This window comes from Mustela putorius, unplaced genomic scaffold, assembly GCF_011764305.1.
Source record: "Mustela putorius furo isolate JIRA1106 unplaced genomic scaffold, ASM1176430v1.1 tig00003850_pilon_pilon_pilon, whole genome shotgun sequence".
NCBI lineage: Eukaryota > Metazoa > Chordata > Mammalia > Carnivora > Mustelidae > Mustela > Mustela putorius.
Window position 1 is genome coordinate 15685196 of NW_025422002.1, and position 21679 is coordinate 15706874.

Consider the following 21679-nt stretch of genomic DNA (forward strand, 5'->3'; position numbering starts at 1 on the left):
ACTCAGCAAGGAGTCTGCTTTGCTCCTTGTCTCTCTCCCTCTGCCCCCCCTCTCCTGCTCTCTTTAAAATAAATAAATAAATAAATAAAATATTTTCTTTAAAGAAATAATGGCTAAAATTTCCCAAATTTTGCAAAAGACATAAACTTAAGTTTTGGAAAACTGAGTGAACCCAACAGGATAAACCCCGAAAAAATCCACACCAAGACATCAGAGTCAAACTTTCAAAAACCAGAGACAAAGAAAAAAAAACTTGAAAGCTGCAAAGATAAGTGCCACCCAGCACAATGGGAAAGAATAATTCAAATGATAGTTGATCTGTCATAAAAAAAACCATAGAGGTCAAAAGGAAGTGGCACAACTTTTTTCAAATGCTGAAGAAAAAGAAATGTCAACCCCAAATTCTAAATTAAGTGAAGCTATCATTTAGGAATAGAGGAGAAATAAAGACATCTCAAAGAAAAACTAAAGAGAATTTGTTGTCATAACATCTACCCTAAAAGAATGACTAAAGGAAGTTCTTGAAACAGAAATAATTTAAAAAGCAAAAAAAAAAAAAAAAGGAAATCTTGGAACATCAGAAAGGAAAAAAAGAACATTAGAAAGAGCACATTTATAGGTAAATATAATACATTTTCCTTCTCCTCTTGAGTTTTCTAAATTACATTTGACCATTGAAGCAAAAAGTCAAACATCTTGAAGTGGTTCTCAGTCTATACAGAGGAAATATTTAAGACAATTATAAATGAGATAAGGTCAACAGATTTGGAGGAAGATAAGGTTTCTATACTTCACTCAAACTGTAAAGATGTTGACACCAGTAGACTGTGATAAGTTATGTATGCATAATATAATTTCTGGAGCAACCACTAAAACCCTATACATTCAAAAATACTACAGAGAAATCAAAAGAGAATTCTAAAAAGTTTCAAAGAACACACAGGAACACAGGAAAAAGAAAACAAAGAAACAAAAGAAACAGAAAATAGAAAACTAATATTAAAATGGCAGACTTAAGCTCTAAAATATCAATAATTGCACTAAATGTAAATGGTCCTAAAAAACAATTAAAAGTAAATAAAAAATGGCTTCGCTAAATGCAAGGGCATTATGCTGAATGGGGAAGGGGAGCCAATCTCAAAAGGTCATACTGGATGTTTCCATTTATATAACTGTCCATTTCCTAGGACTGCCATAATAAATTACCATGAACTGGGTGGCTTAGTATAACAGAATTTCATTGTCTCATGGTTCTGGAGGCTTTAAGTGCAAAATCATGTCAGCAAAGCCATGTTCCCTCAGAGGTGCTAAGGGAGCATCTTTCCTTGCCTCTTCCAGCTTCTGGTAGCCCCAGACATTTCCTGGCTTGTGACAACATAAGTCTACTCATTACATTGCATTCTCTCTACATCTTTTCATTTAGTCTTCCTTCTGTCTGTGTCAGTTTCTACATCCAAATTTCCTTTTTTCATAAGGACATTGGTCATACTGGATTCTGATGACCTCATTTTAACAAGATTAACTCTATAAAGACCCAATTTCTAAATAAAGTCACGTTCTGCGTCACTGGAAGTTAAGTGTTCAACATAACTTTCTGAGAGAACACAATTCAATCCGCAAAAATGACATTCTCAAATTGACAAAATTATAAAGATGGAAAACATATTAGTGCGTAGGGATAATGCAAGGTTACAAAGCAGTTGTGACTATAAAAGGGGAGCATGAGAGGTCTTTGTGGTGATGGAATAGTTCTGTATCTTAAGTGCAGTGACAATTACATAAATCCATGCATGTGATAAAATGGCAGAGAACTACACACACACATTTATCAATATTCTGACTTTGATATTATACTGTTGTTACATAAGACATAGCCACTGGGGGGGAAAAAAACAGGTGAAGGGTACTTTCTCTGAATTTTTATTTCAAAATGGAAGTATAATATATGGATATGGATATGCCCACACTAAGACACCTAATCAAGCAGTTTTTGAAAACAGAAAGAAGATTCTACTGCTTTGAGAAAAGAAAAAATCTCATCCAAAGGTTCAACATGGAACATAAAACATAATGCCTTCAAAACTGAAGAAAAATGAGAATTCTCTACCCAGCTAAACTATTCATCAAGAGTAAGGGTAGAATAAAGATATTTTCAGACACATGAGACCTCAAAACAAGTATCTCTCATTAACCTTTCCTCAAGAAGCTATAGGAAGATGTGTTCCAGCAAAACCAGGCAGCAGACAAAGCAAAAGGAAGACAGAATCCAGGAGACAAGGATCCCATCAGAAGAAGAAGAAGGAAACTTCCAGGGTAAATATCAGTGCTAAACCCAGTTCGTTCAAAATGAGTGAGCATCTACATGAGCACTGCTCCTGTCTCCATGAAGCCTGGGGACTCTTCTGATGGGAGGCTCACTACCTGCACTGGAAAGACATCTGTGGTGTAGCGGGGAGACATTGAGAGTTAGTAGCTCCTAAACCCAGGAACCTGATCTCTCATATCTCGTCGTGAGAGCCTAAATGGTGAAATAGGGATGATAATACATCTCACATCAGGCCATTGTTGGGAATTAGAGATGACATGTAATGGGCAACCGGATGGGAAAAAGAGCTCTCCAACCAATTTTTCTGACACAATCTTACCTCTAGTTCATGGAAGGGAACAGGTTGTGACGGAAGGCAGGAAACACACTTGATCTTTATGGTCAAGGGATTTAAGTCCTGCTTTTGCTCCTCAGTCATGATAGGACCTTCTGTTTTTAAAGTCAAAAAACAATCTAAAATGCTGGCAGACTTCCCCCTACCACGACTCACAATAGTTTGCCATCCTGGAGGGGGCAGGAGGGAAATACAGACAGTGTTAGACTGTGACTCATGACAGCTCCAAGACAAGTACAGAGGGATCAGGCAACCTGAGAAGAGCCAATGATAAATTATAACCAAGAGAAGAAAACTAAAAAAAAAACAAAAAACAACAATTAGCAAACACCTACTGTCCGCACATTATATGTGGTTTTCTCAAACTGAGGTCCCATAAGCTCCCTAAGAGAATTGTTGTGATTTTTTTAAAAGAATTTTTATTTATTTATTTGACAGACAGAGATCACAAGCAGGCAGAAAGGCAGGCAGAGAGAGAGGAAGAGAAGCAGGCTCCCTGCTGAGGAGAGAGCCCGACGCGGGGCTCGATCCCAGGACCCCGCGATCATGACCTGAGCCGAAGGCAGCGGCTTAACCCACTGAGCCACCCAGGCGCCCCTAATTGTTGTGATTTAATCTTGATGGCCATCTTGCAATTTAAGCATTTCCTGAATCATCTATAGGGATACTGATGCTTAGGTAGGACCCTCAAGCAGTCAGATTTACTGGGTCTGGGATGTAGCCTCCACTCTAGGGTTTTTAAAAGCTCTCCAGGCAGGACACCAGGGTGGCTCAGTGGGTTAAGCATCTGCCTTCAGCTCAGGTCATGATCCCAGGGTCCTGGGATAGAGCCCCGCATCGGGCTCCTTGCCTAGCAGGGAGCCTGCAGCATCCCCTGCTTGTGCTGTCTCTCCCTCTCTGACAAATAAATAAAAAATCTTTACAAATAATAAATAAAACTAAATACAATTTAAAATGCAGTTCCTTCATCACAGGAGTCACATTTCAAATGCCTAGTACATGTGTAGCTATGAGCTACTCGACCAGACCACACATCTCTGGAGCATTTCCATCACCACAGAAAGCTCTTCTGGGTGGTGCTGCTTCAGGCAATGACTTTAGAAGAGAAGACGTTCGAAAGCACGGAATGCCAGGGTCTCTGTTGTGGCGGCCAGTGGTGCTGCGTTAACGGGTGTGGTCCAAGCAGAGAAGCACAGCTCCAGACGTAGAACACAACTGGTACAACAGAGCTGGATTGAGCACAGCACACTTCCGGGTAGGGCCGTGTTGTAGCAGCGCAACTAGGGAAAAAGGCGGGTAAACGGAGCCACTGTGTTGGGCACACAGAGCTGGGAGAATCTTTTTCTCGTGAAAGGGGTCCATACCAGGTGGAGAAATAATGAATGGTGTTGCGGGTTGGGGAGAGGTCAAATCTTCCATTGTACAAGCAGAGAGGCCTAGGCTCACACCGTAGTCACGTGACCTACAACAAGTCAGAGGTTCTGTGGGGCTTCCTTTCTTCATATGGGCAGAGATTCCACCGTGCTTAGGATGATTAAGACGGTATATGTACACGAAGGGGCTGGGAACACCACCTAGCATGTAGTGGGCACGCAGAAAGATCAGCTCTGCTCCTTTCACAAGGTTTGTAAATGCATTTCTAGGGCACACGAAAGCCCAGTCACTCACACTCGGAAAGAGGTTCCCTTCCAAAACAAGTTATGGGCCCCAGGTGTGCGGCTGAGCCCACTGGTGTGACCATGGGGCCATGTGCACCTGCTGGGGACAGCTCTCAGGGCTCCCACAGCTTTCTCTTCAACAGAGCTGACTCGTCAAGGCCATAACTAATCATGACTTGTATTCTATAACTCTGTAAACCTTTTTGTGACAAAGACTGCCCAGTATGGAAGAAACCTCCACCACCAATGTGCACTCAAACCGCCATTCAGTGAGGGAGGGCTCAGCCAAAATTCCAGGGTAGGGTTTCACAACTTCAAAACCACAGATACTCGGGGACAGAGAATTCTCGGCTGTGGGGACCATCCACTGCTTTATGGAACAGCAGCATCCCTCCGCTCCCATCTGTGACAACCAAAAAACCTCCTCATATGACCAAATGTCCCCCTAGGGGCACAAGTGCCCATGCTGAGAAGCCCTGCTCCGGAGTAAGAGAAGAGGAGCCTGGGAACGGACCCCGCAATGAGCGTTCATCTACACCGGCCAGACCTCAGTGTGAATTAAAGTCCTGGGTCCTCTAACAGCCCTGTGTGGCAGCTTCCATCTCTGCTTTCTAGACAGAGAAGCTGGGATCCAGAAATGTTCAGAAAGCATCCCAGGTCCCTCAGCTAAGAAGTGTGGAACGCATGTCCAAACCAGTCCTGCCTGGCAACACTTGGCCCCTCCACTATGCAACAAAAATCAAGAGATCATTCCACAGTCCTTTTAGAATCGTAATGGGTTACTGGCCAATCAATATTCACCACTAAGGGATGCAAAGCCTAGGGCCTAATTCGAAATCAAAGATGATGAGCAAAAATTATCATGCTGGTTTTAGAATGATCTTATGCTGTTATTTTATGGCAAAAACAAACATCCAGTTGGCCTGCCAAGCCAAGGCCCTTCTTAGCTGAGGACCATAAACCGTGATATCGGTATAAGGAAGGAGGCTTGTCTTTCTTTCTTGCTGAAGGCCCAGCACCCTGTATCCAGCCCACCCAAATGTTCTGACAGAAGCGGCTCCAATTTGGTAACCTCTCTGATTCCTACTATGTGCAAATTTATGCACCTTATCTCACGTGACCTTTATTGCAGCCCTCCAGGGTAGAAATCCTCCCTCCATTCTACAGATGAGGATATGGAACTGAAGGACTCAGAGGAAGTGGCCAACTTGCTGGGCAGTGGCTGAGTCAAGATTCAAAGTCTGTCACTGGTGCTCTTGGAATCACTGAGCCATTACAGGGCCGTGACGGCAGTTTTGGGGGGGGGCGGGGCGGCAGACACCTCTGGGCTTCACCCTGCTGGAAAAAGTCACGCCAGGCTGTTTGAGACCATCTGAGCTTCTCCTTCCTCCCATAGCAAAATTAAGAAGCAAAATCAACCTCGAGCTAAAGTCAACAGGTCACCCGGAGCTCACCCACCTCTAGGCACCAGTTTCTCTTGGGGATTCAGCCCACAAGGTATGCCCCAGAGATGTGTGCCCCGAGCAGGAGCTTGAAACCCCGGTGTGGAGGCCGGCTCTTCCTGGACCACAGCCTGAAGGGGGGTAAGCATCTCTGAAAACTCACTTCTCTAGAAAAGACTCCATTGCTCCAGGAAAACTAAGAGAGCCTGAATTCAAGGCCCAACTTCTGGTGAAAGCTGATTTTCAAAAATCCATTTAAAAAGGAAAACTGAAAAGTTAATGGTATTTCCTCAAAAAACGTATAGCTGTCAATACAAGAGCTTGTGAGCATTCGATTTTCCTGGCACCTGTGTAACGTTTATGGGGTAAACCGCAAGCCACTGCAATGGTTTCGGCCGGCTCAAGACAGTAGCCTAAATTTCTGCAGATTTGCCAGTAGAGGGCGCACATTCACCCTAATAGCCAACCACAATCCCCCTTCCACCCCGCCCCCAACCCTGAAATAAACTGGAAACTATTTTCTCTGAAAAGAAAGAGGGTCATCCCCCCATATTACTATTTTAAAAACAAAGTCATGTAATTTTACCCAAAATACATGATGAGCTTTCCATTATCAAGACCTAGGGATATAACACACATACCTACTTATTATTTGTCCAACCGTAGACAACCTAGTTTCCAAATTGTGATCAATCTTACAGAGCAAGAGAACGGAACCCCAGTTCTGCCCCTGAGCTATGTGATCCCAAGTAATTGCTTTGCCCTCTCCAAGTTTTGGTTCCTCACAGAACCAAGCGCGGGCACCCCGACAGCACTCCTGCAAGCTTACTGGGAGGCTCAGAGTTTGCGATGAGCAGTACAGGACCGGAGGGAAACACTGGCGCCTTCCCCCCTTTCCTCTACTAGATGCTTTCAGAAACATCTGCAAGAAAGTGCTTACAAAAAGCAGCATCTTATTTAGCAAACAAAATTAGCACAATTACTTTCACCAGTTTCTTCGGAATCAGGCCTGAGTTCAAACCCTGGCATTGCCCCTACTTGCTAGGTGATCTCGAACAATACATCTGACCTCTCTGTGCCTCCTTGTCCTCCTCTGTACAACAGAGAAGCTTACCTCCACTTCATGACTGTGGGCATGAAGCTAGGTGGCAGAACGGAGGCTTGGTCATTGCGGGCACCCTGTTTATGGACATTCTAGCCACATGGGACAAAACAACCAAGACCCGCTGGGACCAGGGGTGGCCACCTGCGAGGAGCGGCATCACCGCCAGCTCGGTGGAGAAGGTACTGTGCTTCCAATCTCCTTCCATCTTGAGGTCAGTTTCCTCCTCTGTTTGAGATTTCTTCCCTCTCTTCTGGCTCTTCTTTCTCCCCTCTGAGTCTTTCCTTTTAACTGTGAAATCAAAGGAAGGAAACAAGCGTTCCCAGGAGCTCATATCCAAGCTCCCGTATGTGAATGCATACGTGCTACAGAGACTCAAAGAGGTTCTGGAAGACCCTGGAAAGCGGAGGTCATCCTTTATGCTGCCACCCTTCCCCGGCAACCAGAAGAGGTGTTCACATGTAGATGACAAAGTGGTTGTCAGTTACATGCAGGAATAACATGAGGGCCGTCCTGATCTCCCAGTCGGTCCACTCTGAGAACATGGGCAGAGGGGGCCAAGGTTGGATGAAGAGCAACATCACCACATACCAAACTCCTCCCCCAAGTCAGCTCTTAACCACAGTATAGGGCTGAGGTTTGGGCTTTGAAGTCAGACCACCAAGGTTCTGGAACCACATCTCCCCTTCCTTAACCATCCTGAGCCTCAGTCACCTCACCTATAGAATGGGGACAGTACTGCCTACCTTGTAGGGTGTTGAAAAGAGTAAATGAGCAAAGGTACATAAAATATTCAGCTCTGTGCCAAGCTCAGATGCAGGGGTGGGGGAGGAGACAATAAGACATATGTATATCTATGGTAATTAAAGCCATGAGCTATTTGTTCCATGATACAAAGACCAATGGAACAGACTACAGAAAGCCCAGAAATACACTGCACACACAGGGGACTTAACAGATGCCAGGGTGGCATTTCAGATCAATGAGAAAGGACGGACTAGTCAATTAATTATACTGTCCATCTGGAGGCAAATGAAATTATCGGGCACCTCATGCCATAGGCAAAATGAAAGGCAGACTAACGGTGGAAAACAAAAAACTTCAAACTAATTAGAAGAATACACAGGAGACTCTACTGATGTCTGGATGAGGAAGGATTTCTTAAACATCACAGAAAGTACAAACTGGAAAGGAATAGTTACATAACTAGTGTGCAAAACCAGCACACATAGAGTAAATGGGTAACTTACAGACCCCGGCCTATGGTGTTTACAGGGTACGTAAGTGATCACACATAATCATCAGAAGATGTAAAGAATAAAGCTTCTGAATCCATAAGAAAAAAATGTAAAACCTAGAGTTGCCTGGGTGGCTCAGGCGGTTAAGCATCTGCCTTCAGCTCGGGTCATGATCTTGGGATCCCGGGATCAAGTTCTAAGCCCCCAAGATGGGCACCCTGCTGAGGAGGGAGTCTGTTTCTCCCGCTCCCTCAAATTTCTCCCTTTCTCTCAAATAAATAAATAAATGAAATCTTTAAAAGAAAAGCTTAGAACTCAACAGAAAGGGGTGCCTGGGTGGCTCAGTGGGTTAAGCCTCTACCTTCGGCTCAAGTTATGATCTCAGGGTCCTGGGATCAAGCCCCACGTCCGGCTCTCTGCTCAGCAGGGAGCCTGCTTCCCCCTCTCTCTCTGCCTGCCTCTCTGCCTACTTGTGATCTCTGTCAAATAAATAAGTAAATCCTTAAAAAAAGGGAAAGAAAAAGAAAAGTAAGCCAAGAAGCAGGAATAGCCAATTACTTAAGATTATAACCAAATAAGCATAGGAGATGCTTTCGAGTCCACAAGGAATCAGGAAGTAAGCCCCTGACCATGCCAAGCATGACTGATAACAGGGAAAACCTGGAATTCTCAGGACTTCTGTCAGGAGAGCACATAGGTACAACCCAGAGAATAAAAACCAGCAATACCTCCTGAGGGGTGGAGGTGCGTTTCCCATGCCCTTTGACCCCACAGGGCAAATGCCCTAGGCTCTGTAGCACAGACACACAGAGACCTGCACAAGGATGATCGCTATCACTGTGTTGGTGATGGTGGGAAATTGGAGACGACTCAAATGTCTCTCAGTGGGGAGTCCATGGGTGTATTCCTTGTGGACTGGAAAGCATCTCCTATGCTTATTTGGTTATAATCTTATGTAATGTGGCTATTCCTGCTTCTTGGCTTACTTTTCTTTTTCTTTTTCTTTTTTTAAGGATTTATGGGCACAGCCCTCCAATGGGGTCCTCTATAGAATTTACAAGGAAGGAGTTGGACTTACACATGTGGACACAAATAAACCTCAAAAGTCAAGCTGAATGCAAAGAGCCAGTTGCAGGAAGATAGGTACAGTATGAAACCATTTATGTAACTCATAAAAACAAAAATCAATACAACATTGAATGTGTCAGAAAGAATGGGGTGGAAGGGGGCACCTGGGTGGCTCAGTGGGTTTAAAGCCTCTGCCTTAGGCTCAGGTCATGATCCCAGGATCCTGGGATCGAGCCCCGCATAGGGCTCTCTGCTCAGCGGGGAGCCTGCTTCCCCCCTCTCTCTCTGCCTGCCTCTCTGCCTACTTGTGATCTCTGTCTGTCAAGTCAATGAATAAAATCTTTAAAAAAAAAAAAAAAAGAATGGGGTAGCAGGAAAGTGTCACACCAATTTCTATGTAGGATAGGGAATGCTTTTTTAAAAAGATTTTTATTTATTTATTTGAGAGAGAGAGAGAGTGAGAGCACAAGTGCAGGAGAGGGAGAAGTGGACAGCCCACTGAGCAGGGAGCCCTACACGGGGCTCAGTCCCAGGACCCTGGGATCACCACCTGAGCCAAAGGCAGATGCTTAACCAATGGAGCCACCCAGGCGCCCCCTAGGGGATGCTTCTTAAAAGCACAGGATGCAAAGGAGTCTACATGTGAACTTCTTTTTCTCAAAAAGAAAGAAGGGAGGGAGGATGGGAGGGCTGGAGGGAGAGAAGATGAGAGGGAAGTAGGAATAAAGGAAGGAAAGAAACAAAGGAAGAAAGAAAGAAGGGGAAAGAGCAAGAAAAATGAAGGAAATGTGGCAAAATCTCAACGCCTAAATTGTACATACATCGTATTTTTTGGTGTTCTCTTTTTTTTTTTTTTTTTTTTTTTTTCAAAATAAAAAGATGGTTTGAAAATCTCATTCAAATGCTTAAAGAATATTTTTAAAAGGTGAGGCTATTTAATCTGGAAAAGAGAAAACTTTCCAAAGAGCTGACGGTGTTCCGATATGAAAGCGTGGACTAGTCTTCTAGGGCCTTGAAAAGGGAATGTGAGCAACTGTGTTTCCGATGCCTGGCAGAGAGCCCGCCTGGAGCAGTCACTTCTCTCTGCAGCTTCAGAGTGTTGAACTCGAACAGGGAAAAGCAGACTTAATGGATAAAGAGTTAAGGAAATGATTTGTACCAATTACAGCTGTATAAACAGGAATTGGGCCATCCCAGCAAGTGCACCAGTTCTAGAATATTCCACCTCATACAGGAAACCTAACTGCTGGCTGAAAAACTGGTGAAGAGAACAAGGTTAAGAAGGAAGAGGTCAGGGCACCCAGGTGGCTCAGTCATGAAGTGTCTGCCTTTGGCTCAGATCATGATCCCGGGGTCCTGGGATGGAGCCTCATATCGGGCTCCCTGCTTGGCAGGGAGCCTGCTTCTCCCTCTCCCACTCTCCCTGCTTCCGTATCCTCTCTCACTGTGTCTCTCCGCGTCAAATAAATAAATAAATCTTAAAAAAAAAAAAAAGAAGAAGAAGAAGAAGAAGGAAGAGGTCAATGTAGTAGCTTCTGAGGACCCTCGCCTCTCGGTCTGTCACCAAGATTACAGACTTCGCATGAGTGGTTCCTGCAACCTGGAATGCAATTTCCCTCATTCTACCATAAGAAGTGAAGAACTTCTTATCTTCTGAGAGTCCTTCTATAAAGCTGACTCTTAGTTTCTTCAACGTACCTACCTACACTTACCACAGCATCTATCACATAGGAAGGCAGTTATTTATTTGAAAGTCTACAGTCAACTTTAGAAATTTTATTTCCATGCTCCCCATGACATCATGAGTCAGGAGCGTGGAAGCATTGGCAGGAGTGGGAAAGGCTGTGTGCAAATGGGTGGAATGATGCAGGTAAATGAATGGGAGAAGGTGGGTTGGAATGGCTGGATGGGGTGAGACAGAATGGGTAAGTTGAAAGGGTATGTAGTGTTTTCTTACTTTCAAGTAACATGTGGTCACATATCAACAATCTTTCTGAAGTATTCTGAATTTGGAATATTTCATAATGCTTCTAAGTCTAGTTATATTATAAAATTCCAAAATCCCATCCTAACTTACTTTGAAATTTTTGCTTTTCTAACATGTTTGTTAAGCTGTCAAATGATGATCTCTCATGATGATCTTCTCCTTCCATCTCCATGCCGACTGCTGTTCCCAAAGAAAGAGCTGTTTCTCTTGAAATACTCCATCTAGAAAATTCACGGAGAGAAAAATAAATGAAGGTGAAAAAAAGCAGGGACCAGACCGAAGAATCTATTTACTGGACCAATCTGGAGTAGATTTTTATTGTATTTATTTATTTTAGATTTTATTTATTTATTTGTCAGAGAGAAAGAGAGTACAAATAGGGGGAGCAGCACGCAGAAGGAGAAGCAGGCTTCCTGCTGAGCAAGGAGCCTGATGTGGGACTTGATCCCAGGACTCTGGGATCAGGACCTGAGCCAAAGGCAGATGCTTAACTGACTGTGCCACCCAGGTGTCCCATGAGCAGATTTTTTTTTTTCCCATGAGCAGATTTTTAAGAAATGACATTGCATTCCTCTAACCAAAGCTTCTTAAATTTCAATGTGCATATGAATAACCTGGAAATGCTGTTAAAGAAAATGCAGGTATGGGTCAATAAGCCTGGGTGGACCTGACAGTCCACATTTCTAACAAGTTCCCAGTCATGCTGTTGCTGTTGCTCTGCAGACCACACTCATATTATCAATTTCTAACTAGAAATATTATGGAAAATAATATATTCTTATAAAAGCAGTCAAAGCTCTAATATACCCAGGAATTCATTTGCAAGAATTATCCAACATCTATAGGAAGAAATTTTTTTGAACTCTATTAGAAATCATAAAGGAGGAGCTGAATTAGGTGAAAAGATATACCATGGTCATGCATGGGAGAGCCTCAGAATGTAAAAATGTCAGTTCTTCTCAAATTAATGCATCAATTCAACACAAAAAACAATTTTTTAGAAGTCAAGATTTTTTAATGACACAGTTTCTTGGTTCTCCCCATTCCACTCTCCCAAGCCTCCAGCTGGGCCTCCTTTCAGCCTCTGGACCTCCAAGGCATCCAAGGAATCTCCAGATCCTTCTTAGGCTCTAAGAGCAATTGCACTCGTAGCAGGAAAGGCTGTGGACTTGGTACTCTGAAGTCCTAGAGTCCTGGCTTTACCAACACCCCCAAGATCCCAAGAATTCCAGTTTTAAATCTTTGAGCAAATCACTAACCACTCTGTTATGTTATAAAAAAAACCAGAAATAGTAATAATACCATCTCTCAGAGTGACCATGATGAGAATTGAGGTAAACCAACATGTGCAAAAGCACAGGGCATATCTGCGCTCATAAACACAAGCATTCCTTTCTCTGTTCCTTTAATTTCACCTGAATTGCATGAGCTCCAACTTAGCTAAGTTACTAAAAATCCACATGACTCTCGGTGAGATACTGTACGGTTTATGCAAGAGGGGGTTCCACTCCCAATCGCTGAAATAGCATGGTTCCATCCTTACCGAACTGTGGAAAGTTCTTCCATTCTGAGTACCTTCTCATCTCCCTCGGGGATCTTAGGAAAAGTTTCAAACTCTGCTGGGTGAGAATATGATAATATTTATTAGCAAATGGACTTCCTGGTCCATTCTAGTTCCTTAAAGAAATGAGGGTCCTTTACCCATTTTGTAATGGCAGTCACCAAGCAGCAGTGAGCATAAAAAGGCTGGTTAATAATAAATGAGTAAATGAATGAATGCACAGACTAATGAGGATTATTTGGACAAATGGAGGCGAGAGGAAGCCACCAATTTCTTATATAACACCCCATGGAGGGTGAAAAAAAAAAGGAAAAAAGTCACTATCTATTCAGTTGTCTAATTCAGCACTGTTTACATCAGAGAATACTGAAAACACTCCCGAGGTCCCTACGTCCCCATCTACAGAGAAGCTTACAATGTCACCAGCAGATGAAAAATTATGGACTCCACAAATGGAGTTTATGCAGTTCTTCAGTAAATAGATTCTTAAGTAAATAGGAAAGTGCATGTAGGTACATATTCATCTCAGAATACAAAAGTATGTATCCAGAACAACCCTATCTATGTAAAAAAAAAAAAAAATCTTAGAGCAAAGGAATTTTCCATAACATAATAACCAAAATATTATAATGTTTGTTCCTGGTGATAGAACTATAGATTGTTTTCCCTGTTTGTTTTATATTTTTCCATAGTCACTGACTTTTCTAAAAGCAAACCACACATATGTAACTTCTACGGTTAGAAAAGTTTTATATTAAATAAAAGTTTTATATTAAATAAAAATTAAACAAAGAAAAAGGACCAACCACAAAAAGTGATTCCTGCACTGAGAGCAGTGATGCCTTCCAGAATGAACCAGCACCAGCAGGAGTTGCTGATACAAAGGAAGGATACCAGTGTACATGCACGACACCAGCAACACCCATCTATCCCCTTCCCTGCCATTGACTTCCCCCAACTAGTCCACAAAGGTCATCTCCACTCACCACGCAAAGACTTGATGTGTTTTCCTGCTTTTTCTGCTTTATCTCGTGCATCTTCCTGGTTCCACTCCTCTTTGATGTGTGGGGCCTGTGCAGACAATCTTCTCTGATTTAAAACCAAACTTTTCACTTCTTCTAGAAGACAAGAGAAGAACCATTGACTCAAACCAATCAGAAATACTTACGGAACACCTTCTACATGTATGGCACTCTCCTAGGGCTATAGACGGAATAGGCAGATAACAGAGGCAGGGCCCCTGCCCTGCAGGAGCAGACACCTAGGCGCTGCTTCAAAATGCCAGGAAACCCAAACCTTAGCTGGCAATGGCTTCTTCCAAACAAGACCATTAAGTACTTGACATGAGTCCTTCCATTTGATCATGGTGCTTCACATGAAGGAAGGCACTCCCACTTCCTCTATTTTACAGGTGGGGAGTATGACACTTATGTAATTTTCCTGTGGTCAGAGAGCTGGTACTCACTGAGCCAGAACTACCCCCCAGGGCTCCTCGAAGCCAGCTAGGGAGATGAGCCCTCTCTCCTTCATTCTATCAGTACAGGACTCCGTATGCTTGTAGCAGTAACCGACATGGGAGGAATAATGAATGCAGAGAATGAAAGCTACAAGGAAGAGGTGAAGAAGAGGTGCGATTGGATTCAGTGTTGCAGGACAGGTACCGATTGTGGAGAAAGAGAGGAGGCTAAGAGCCGGCTGGGTATGGCCCCATAGCTGAAGGCAGGGCTCACAACCAGAAAACCCCTTGTGTTTTCAGGAACCAGAAGTGAAGGCGAGAAAGGGGGCCTGGGGAACAAATTCGAGAATGCCTTCAAGGCCAGACTCAGAAGACGGACCTGGTTCCCCAAGCCACCAGACGGCCATAAAAAGGTGCACAACAATGGAGTGCCAAGGTCAAAGCAGGGCTATAGACAAGTCAGGGAACTGCAGCAGGAGAGAGGAGATGGAGAAGAGACCTAAATGCCGAGGGAGGAGCCAGCTGAGAGGCAGAGAGTCCCAAAGGGCCCCACAGAGGCAGGGACACCAATCAGGTGTTAGTTGGAGGGACAGCCAAGAGCTGAGGGCATAGCTGGGTCATGCATGACTCTGGGGCTTCGTGAATGACGCAGCCTTTATCCAGTAACTGAGAATCCAAGAAGCCGAGGAGATTTAATAGAGGAGGAATGTTGACTTTTGATGGGATGTTCCATTCGAGACCAGCAACAGGTTGAAAATTAACCAGTTCGGGCAGAGGATACATTTCCTATCCTCTCTGGAACATGAGCCAAACCTCTCAGGCTGTTGCTTCCCTCCCACAGACAAGAGTTTCAAGAAGACAGCCTTTAAGGAGAAAAAAGGACTTAAGACAACAAGCACACCAAACGCATTTTTATTAAAATGTTGTTTCTACTTACACACAAGACGCACAGAGCAATGTTAGCAATGTCTGCCTCTGGTCCAGGCATCATGTTATCTTAGTTCTTTCTCCCTTGTGCTAGTCAATTTTTAAAGGATTCTTTATTTCAGAAAGAGAGAGAGAATGTGCGTGGGGAGGGGAAGAGGGAGAGACACAGACCACCCCTTACCGAGACCATCATCCCATGACTCCAAGATCATGACCTGAGCTGAAATCATGAGGTGGACACCCAACCAAATGAGCCACCCAGGCGCTCCTGTGCTAGTCAATTTCTGAATTGTTTTACATAATGAACATACACTGCTTTCGGAAAGAAATTATTTAACATAAGAGGCAGTGATGTCAGGTGTGAGATAGGGCTTGGGGAGGACCAAGTGCAATCTTTTCAAGTACACTCAGGAAGGCCCATGGCCCTCCCAGCAGGGCCTAGAGCACACTTCCTTCCTTTCCTGGCCAGCTGATTTCATTTACCTTTCCAGACTTGGCTCCAATGGCCCCATACACCTGCCCCAGCACCCGTGCTCCAATGTGAGCTCACTTCGGGGCACATGTTTACCAGAAATTCTGGTTCAGCAGCTCTGGGGAAGACTCTGGGATCTGCACTTGGGCAGCATGTCTTTTTTCTTTTTTTAATTTTTCTATTTTATTTCTTTTCAATGTTCCAGAATTCATTGTTTATGCACCACACCCAGTGCTCCATGCAATACGTGCCCTCCATAATACCCACCACCGGGCTCACCCAACCTCCCACCCTGGGCAGCATTTCAAACACATCTAACACAGGTGGTTTTGAATCCCATGCTTTGAAGACATGGGTCTTTCCTTGGGTCCCAGTAAGAAAAGTCTCTTTGAATGCCATTTTCTCATACAGAAACCCTACAGTGAGTAGTTTAGATATAAACCAGTGATTCTCAGCCAGGGGTCATTCTGCTCCCCTCCCCAGGAAACATCTGGCAATGTCTGAAGAAAATTTTGGTTCTCATAACTGGGAGGTTACTACCGGGATCTAGCAGGTAGAGACCAGGACAGCTCCCACAGCAAGAAATGATCTGAACCAAAATGCCAACAGCACTGAGGGTAAGAAAACCCAGATATAAGTGAAAGATGAACAGTCAGAAGGGCCAAGTGTCCATGCCGGAAAACCTCCCCAAGAAGTCAGGCTGGAAAGCCAGAGAAAGCAGAGCGTTCTGCTAGTCACCAAAAAAATGGGTTCTGATTCTGGCGCTGCACACACTTCAAGCAGGTGTCAGTCTCCTTTGCTTACTGGAAAATAACTATACTTGTCTGGAGCCACCAACAACAGTGATAATGGTACCAGACTCCATCCCTTCTCAGACACACATTGCCATGACTTTTCACGTTTCTCAAAACTGGACATGGCTTACAATTAATGCCACAACATAGTTTAATTGGCAGCATTTTCATTTTTAAATACAAACAACACACACTCTCTCATTGCTGGGGGCTGGGTACACTCCCATTACCCTGCCTTGAAGCATATAGGTAGAGAAAGTGAGAGGGTGCCCAAGGTCATTGGCTAGTTCAAGATGGGAGACAGGTTGAATTGAGCTGACTGACTTCCAGGCCTGGATCTTTCCACTCTCCCTAGCTCTCCTTGGAGGTGAGCTCAAAAAGAGACTTTCTGGCATTGGCATCTGGGTGGCTCAGTTGGTTGGGTGTCTGCCTTTGGCTGGGGTCATGGTTTCAGGGTCCAGGAACAGAGCCCTGTGTTGGGCTCCCTCCGCAGCGAGGAGTCTGCTTCTCCCTCTGTCCCATCCCCTGTTTGTGCTCCCTCTCTTCCTCTCTCTCAAACAAATAAATAAAATCTTTAAGAAATATATTTACCCAAATAAGAATCTAGAGGGTCTCTATGGAAAGATTAATATGGTTGTCTCAGAGTCATGGGATTCTTAAGTTTTCTCTTGTTTCGTGGTGTCTTTTTCATCAGTGAACACCCAGTATGGGGCGCCCGGGTGGCTCAGATGGTTAAGTGTCTGCCTTCTGCTCAGGTCATGATCCCAGCGTCCTGGGATCAGCCCCACATCGCGGGCTCCTTGCTCTGCAGGGGAGCCTGCTTCTCTCTCTCCCTCAGCCTACCTCTCCCCCTGCTTGTGGTCTCTTGCTCTCTCTGTCAAATAAATATATAAAATCCTTAAAAAAAAAAAAAACCATCCAATACTCAGCCAGGAGACAAGCCAGTGGGAAACCTACATATGGGTGCAGCCTGGGGACAGGAAGTCCAGAAATGCGGCAGAGGTAGAGGTGGTGAGCGCCGCACATACACAGACACCGCCCACCCTCAGACACAACTCCAGGGGGCAGTACTTCCAGAAGCTCAAGCTTGTCCTGGAGGGACTGACACCCAAAGCCACATGTGTCCCGGGAAGGTGAGATGAAGGAAAAGAGCGGACACTGGCTTTGATCCTGTTCCTGGTGAGAAATCATACGCCTGAAGAAGTGTTTCAAATAGGGGCACCTGGGTGGCTCAGTTGGTTGAGCGGCTGCCTTCAGCTCAGGTCATGATCCTGGAGTCCCAAAATCAAGTCCCGCATCAAGCTCCCAGCTCCACGGGGAGTCTGCTTCTCTCTCTGACCTCCTCACTCATACTCTCTCTCACTGTCTCTCTCTCAAATAAGTAAATAAAATATTTTAAAAAAAAAGAAGTGTTTCAAATAAAACGGACGCCCAACTTACCGAAAGTTCCCGTATCTTCGGAATACCCGGTATTCTTTAACCGGTAATACCGGACTTTTCTTGAAACCTTGTCCTTTGCGTCCCAGACCTTCAAGGTTATTTTGTGAAAATTTATTTTCTTGAGTAATTCCTTTGTCACACTGATGTTAAAAGTTTGGGTCCATGACACCCAGACTTTGTCCCCTTCATGCCACGGCCTCACTGTCTGTATAAAAGAACACCAAGAGGCTTTAAGTGTGCAGGACTGGGGGGCTTAGTAGCCTGAGGTTACCCACCCCCACTGGCCTTGCCCTCCAGGGCACTGCTCTCCACCTGCCTGCCTTCTGGGCCTGGCGCTCCCCATCTCCCACCGCATGTCAGGAGATTGGTGTCCTGGCCGGGGCCCTGTCACACTTCTGGGTTTATCGGAAAAAAGACAGAGTCAAAGCAATTACCTTTGCCCATCCTTCCCTTTCCAGTGACTTCCAAGCACTGAGCCAGAGTTGGGCCACAGGCAGGCAGGTGTAGGGGTGTGTGTATGTGCGTGTGTCCTAGCAGGCAGGTGTGCTTGACACACGGGGTACTCACGCAGAGAAGGAAATCAAAAGAGCGGCAAAAAGTTTCAAAAAACCAAAGAAATGACTAGAAAAAGATATCTAAATAGAAGTCTGGTAATGGATATTATTAGGTCGGCGTGGACTCTCATTCAGTAGGTCTGAGGTGGAACATGATATCCTGCATTTCTAGCAAGCTCCGAGGGGAAGCAAGTGCACTTTCCGCCATAGCAGACTCTATGCAAGGTACATACACACACACACACACACACACACCTTTACTCCCGAGTCCAGGAACACTTTGGCCACCAGGGGAAACAGCACCATGTCAACCTTTCTAGGCTCCGCATCATCTGGCAGAAGGAAATACTCAATGTGGTAGTAACGGCGAAACTTTGCAGCAGGTTTGTCCATTTTAGGGTGTTTCTTGTGTTTTTCCATCAAACCTGTATATTTTCCTTTATAACCTAGAAGACATGGATTTAATGAGTCTTGGCTGAACCTCACATGGGAAAGCACATCCATCTCCACGGTTCCCTGGAAATAAGAAAGAGCCTGATGCTATGGGAGGCCGCCCACCCGCGTGCTGCTTGCCCCGCCTGGGGGGCTGAGAGGCAGGTCCGGGCCCCCTAGTCAGTGGAGTAACAGAGGGCAGAAATTCACTGCGTGATGCTGAGAGCATGTGCCTCCATACATTTTTCACCTGTGGCGCTTTGCCTACCTCCCCCTGGTCTTGGCAGTAAAGAGTTCAAGTCACCAATAAGACAGGTCAATTCTAAACATAGTATGTGTCTAACCAAAGAGGCAAGAATGGATAGAACTGCAAGGAGAAGCTGAAATTAATCTTCAGGGTGTAGTGCAAGTAGACAAAAAAAAAAATGTATATCGAGGTGGAGTTCTTTTCTCTGCCCCTGATCTTAGGGGTCCAACCATGGGACTTGCTTTGTCAAAATGTGAGCAGGTGGGAGGTACCCGAAGGCCAGAAGAGTTCTTGGATGTCTGGGCTTCCCCTCCCAGGTGTCTCTGCCCTTCCACAGCAAGACTGTGTCTGGCTAAGCCACATGTCCCGGAGGAGGATGAGAAACATGGGGAGCAGAACAGAGCCACCGAGGGAAACCTAGCCTGGATCCGCTGACCTGCTCATCCAGGAGAACAAGGGATTCCTGTTTGGAGCCCCTGACTTGGGGAGTTGTTTGGGTTTGTTATGCAGAACTTGGGGGGGGGCAACAGATAATCGATATATCCAAACACTCGGAGATTTTCATTCAATACATCTGAGAACTTAAACAAGGAATCTGGTGACGCAAAGGCAGCTTATGTGAACCAATTCTGTAATCTCTTCCTCATGCATTCAACTGCAAAAAGCAGAAACAGTACCACTTGCTTTTTAGTGTTGAGAGGATTAAGCACGGGAAGGCTCTTTAATCATCTACTGGCCGGGCCCACAGCAGGTCCCTAAAATTGCAGTTTCCTTCCTGACTTCGACTGTTGGCATTGGACACCTCACTTGGGGAAGCCAGTGGAGGGAGCTCAGGTGCCCCAGACTTCTGAGGGAAGGTCATGGGCGCACCCCTTTTTGCAGAGGGTGTTGGGATTCTGCTCCAGCACTTACCAGTGCTCACTGGGAAGGCCAGTGAGATGATGAACTTGCAGGGGACAGCCTGGGGCACATCGGAGTCGAGGGTGCTAGCAAGCCCAAATGAGGACTCGCTGCTGCACGGGTGCTCAGAGTCCGATTCCTGGGCTTGGGCTTTGACCTTCAGGTACTCCTCCACATCACACTCACTCCCAGACTGGTAAAAGCTGGCCATGGAGGACAAGGGCCCCATGCTCACCGGGTCCTCATCCTCCCGCTCCCAGGCATTCAGCGACATTCTGCTGAGCACCCACGGGCGTGGCACTCCTGGCTGCAAGAAAATAAAGGCGCTTCTGTCATCTCCTTCTGTTCCCAGGAGGGAAGCCCTGCCTCTTTCAGGATGACCCACCTTCCCCTCCTTCCCATCCCTTGTCCTGTCCTGGGTTGAACAGCCAAGGCCTGGCATGCAGTAGGCACTCAACAATGAACCACAGAGAATAGTAGCTTGCAGTGATCGGGAAAACAAGCAACCTCAGCTTCTCCAGCTTGAGTCTCTATCCCCCCGCAGCCCAGGCTGCTTCTCCTTTCACAAGTCAGTCACCGGCACTTCCAGAACGCCTGCTCCAGGTCAGTTACCCAAGGACAGCAAAGCTGGGAGAGAACCCTGTGTTTCCACTAGGAGAAGCGTCGGGGTGAGAGCAGGGCCAAAGCACGGATGAGTTTGCAATGTAGGGAGAGGCGAGCCGGGCAAGAGAACAGCGCGTGCAAGGGTCTGGTGAGGTCAGAGAGGGCGAGAACCCCCGAGGCAAGGCACGAATGGGCCCTGAGTGCTGGGTTCGGGGCACAAGCTCAGGGTCCGTGGAGGAGGAAGGCCGGCTAACGTTTTGTTTAGAAAGGGGTGCCCAGCTGGAGCGGCAGGAGGAGAGGGACCTTCGGTACCTGAGAGGGGTTGCGCTGGGCAGCAGCCTGGGCGTCACGGCCGCTAGGCGGGAAGGCTCCACAGACGCAGTCTCGCGGACGCAGGCAAGAAGGCCCGCGGGCCTCGGCTGAGCCAATTATGTTTGACCGTTGCTAGGAGACGGGCAGGACTCCTGGGGGCGGGACTTCCCGCCTCGGCCGCGGGTCGACCCTTGCACAGAACGGGTGTGGCAAAAAGGTGTATCCAAATTCAGAAACTAGTTGCCTCCTTTGATTCACGCACTCATTCATCCACTCATTCATTCAATCTTTGAAGAACTCCTGCTCTGAATGTGAGCCCCTATTACACGCCTAGCCCTTCCCTACAGTACAGGGAACAGGGATTTCTGCTTCCGCTATAGGGCCATCAGCCCCCACTTCCCATTCCTCGATAAAGGCAATGGAAACAATGGGCTCTGAAAACTCTAAAAACTACCCCACCTCAAACCTCTTTCACACGGACTTTACTTCTGTCGCTGATGTCCTTAAAATATCTTGAGAATTCTGTCTAGCGATCATGATCCCCAGAGAAAACTGAGGCTTAGATTGGTGGGGCGACCTGCTTGAGGTCACACACAGGCGAGTATGTGGCAGCAGCACTGGACTGAAATCCAGACTAATTCCAAAAGCTGTTCTGGTCTGCAAACACCCTCCCCACCAACCCCCCAGCTGAGAGAAGGCTAGCTGTTGCTCCCAATGTAGATCACAGAATACCCAAGGGGCACTGATTCTCCAGAAACAGATTGTATTTTCCAAAGATAACCACCTCAATAGATTTCCTCCCACAAGTTCTTCTTACAGAGTGACG

At 45.7% G+C, this 21679-nt stretch overlaps 1 protein-coding gene across 7 annotated transcripts in view; it reads right to left on the reverse strand.

The window, feature by feature from the left end:
- The window catches only part of CFAP92 (cilia and flagella associated protein 92 (putative)), a 66522-nt gene extending 45484 nt beyond the window's left edge, over positions 1-21038 (reverse strand). Inside the window, exons 1-9 of one of the 7 annotated variants that reach the window (XR_006601572.1) lie at positions 20854-21035; positions 19951-20245; positions 18615-18805; positions 17806-18010; positions 13703-13834; positions 12699-12774; positions 11246-11376; positions 7007-7153; positions 2646-2830 (exon numbers count right to left, since the gene is read on the reverse strand). Coding sequence is in view for 6 of the 7 variants with exons in the window: in XM_045063379.1 (XP_044919314.1) it covers positions 2646-2830; positions 7007-7153; positions 11246-11376; positions 12699-12774; positions 13703-13834; positions 17806-18010; positions 18615-18805; positions 19951-20212 (1329 nt within the window). In the remaining variant the exon portion in view is untranslated. Of the gene's footprint in view, positions 1-2645; positions 2831-7006; positions 7154-11245; positions 11377-12698; positions 12775-13702; positions 13835-17805; positions 18011-18614; positions 18806-19950; positions 20246-20853 lie in introns of all 7 variants that reach the window. The other 6 variants (XM_045063381.1, XM_045063379.1, XM_045063380.1 and 3 more) reach the window with 6 other exon arrangements.
- Between the last annotated feature and the right edge of the window lie 641 nt (positions 21039-21679).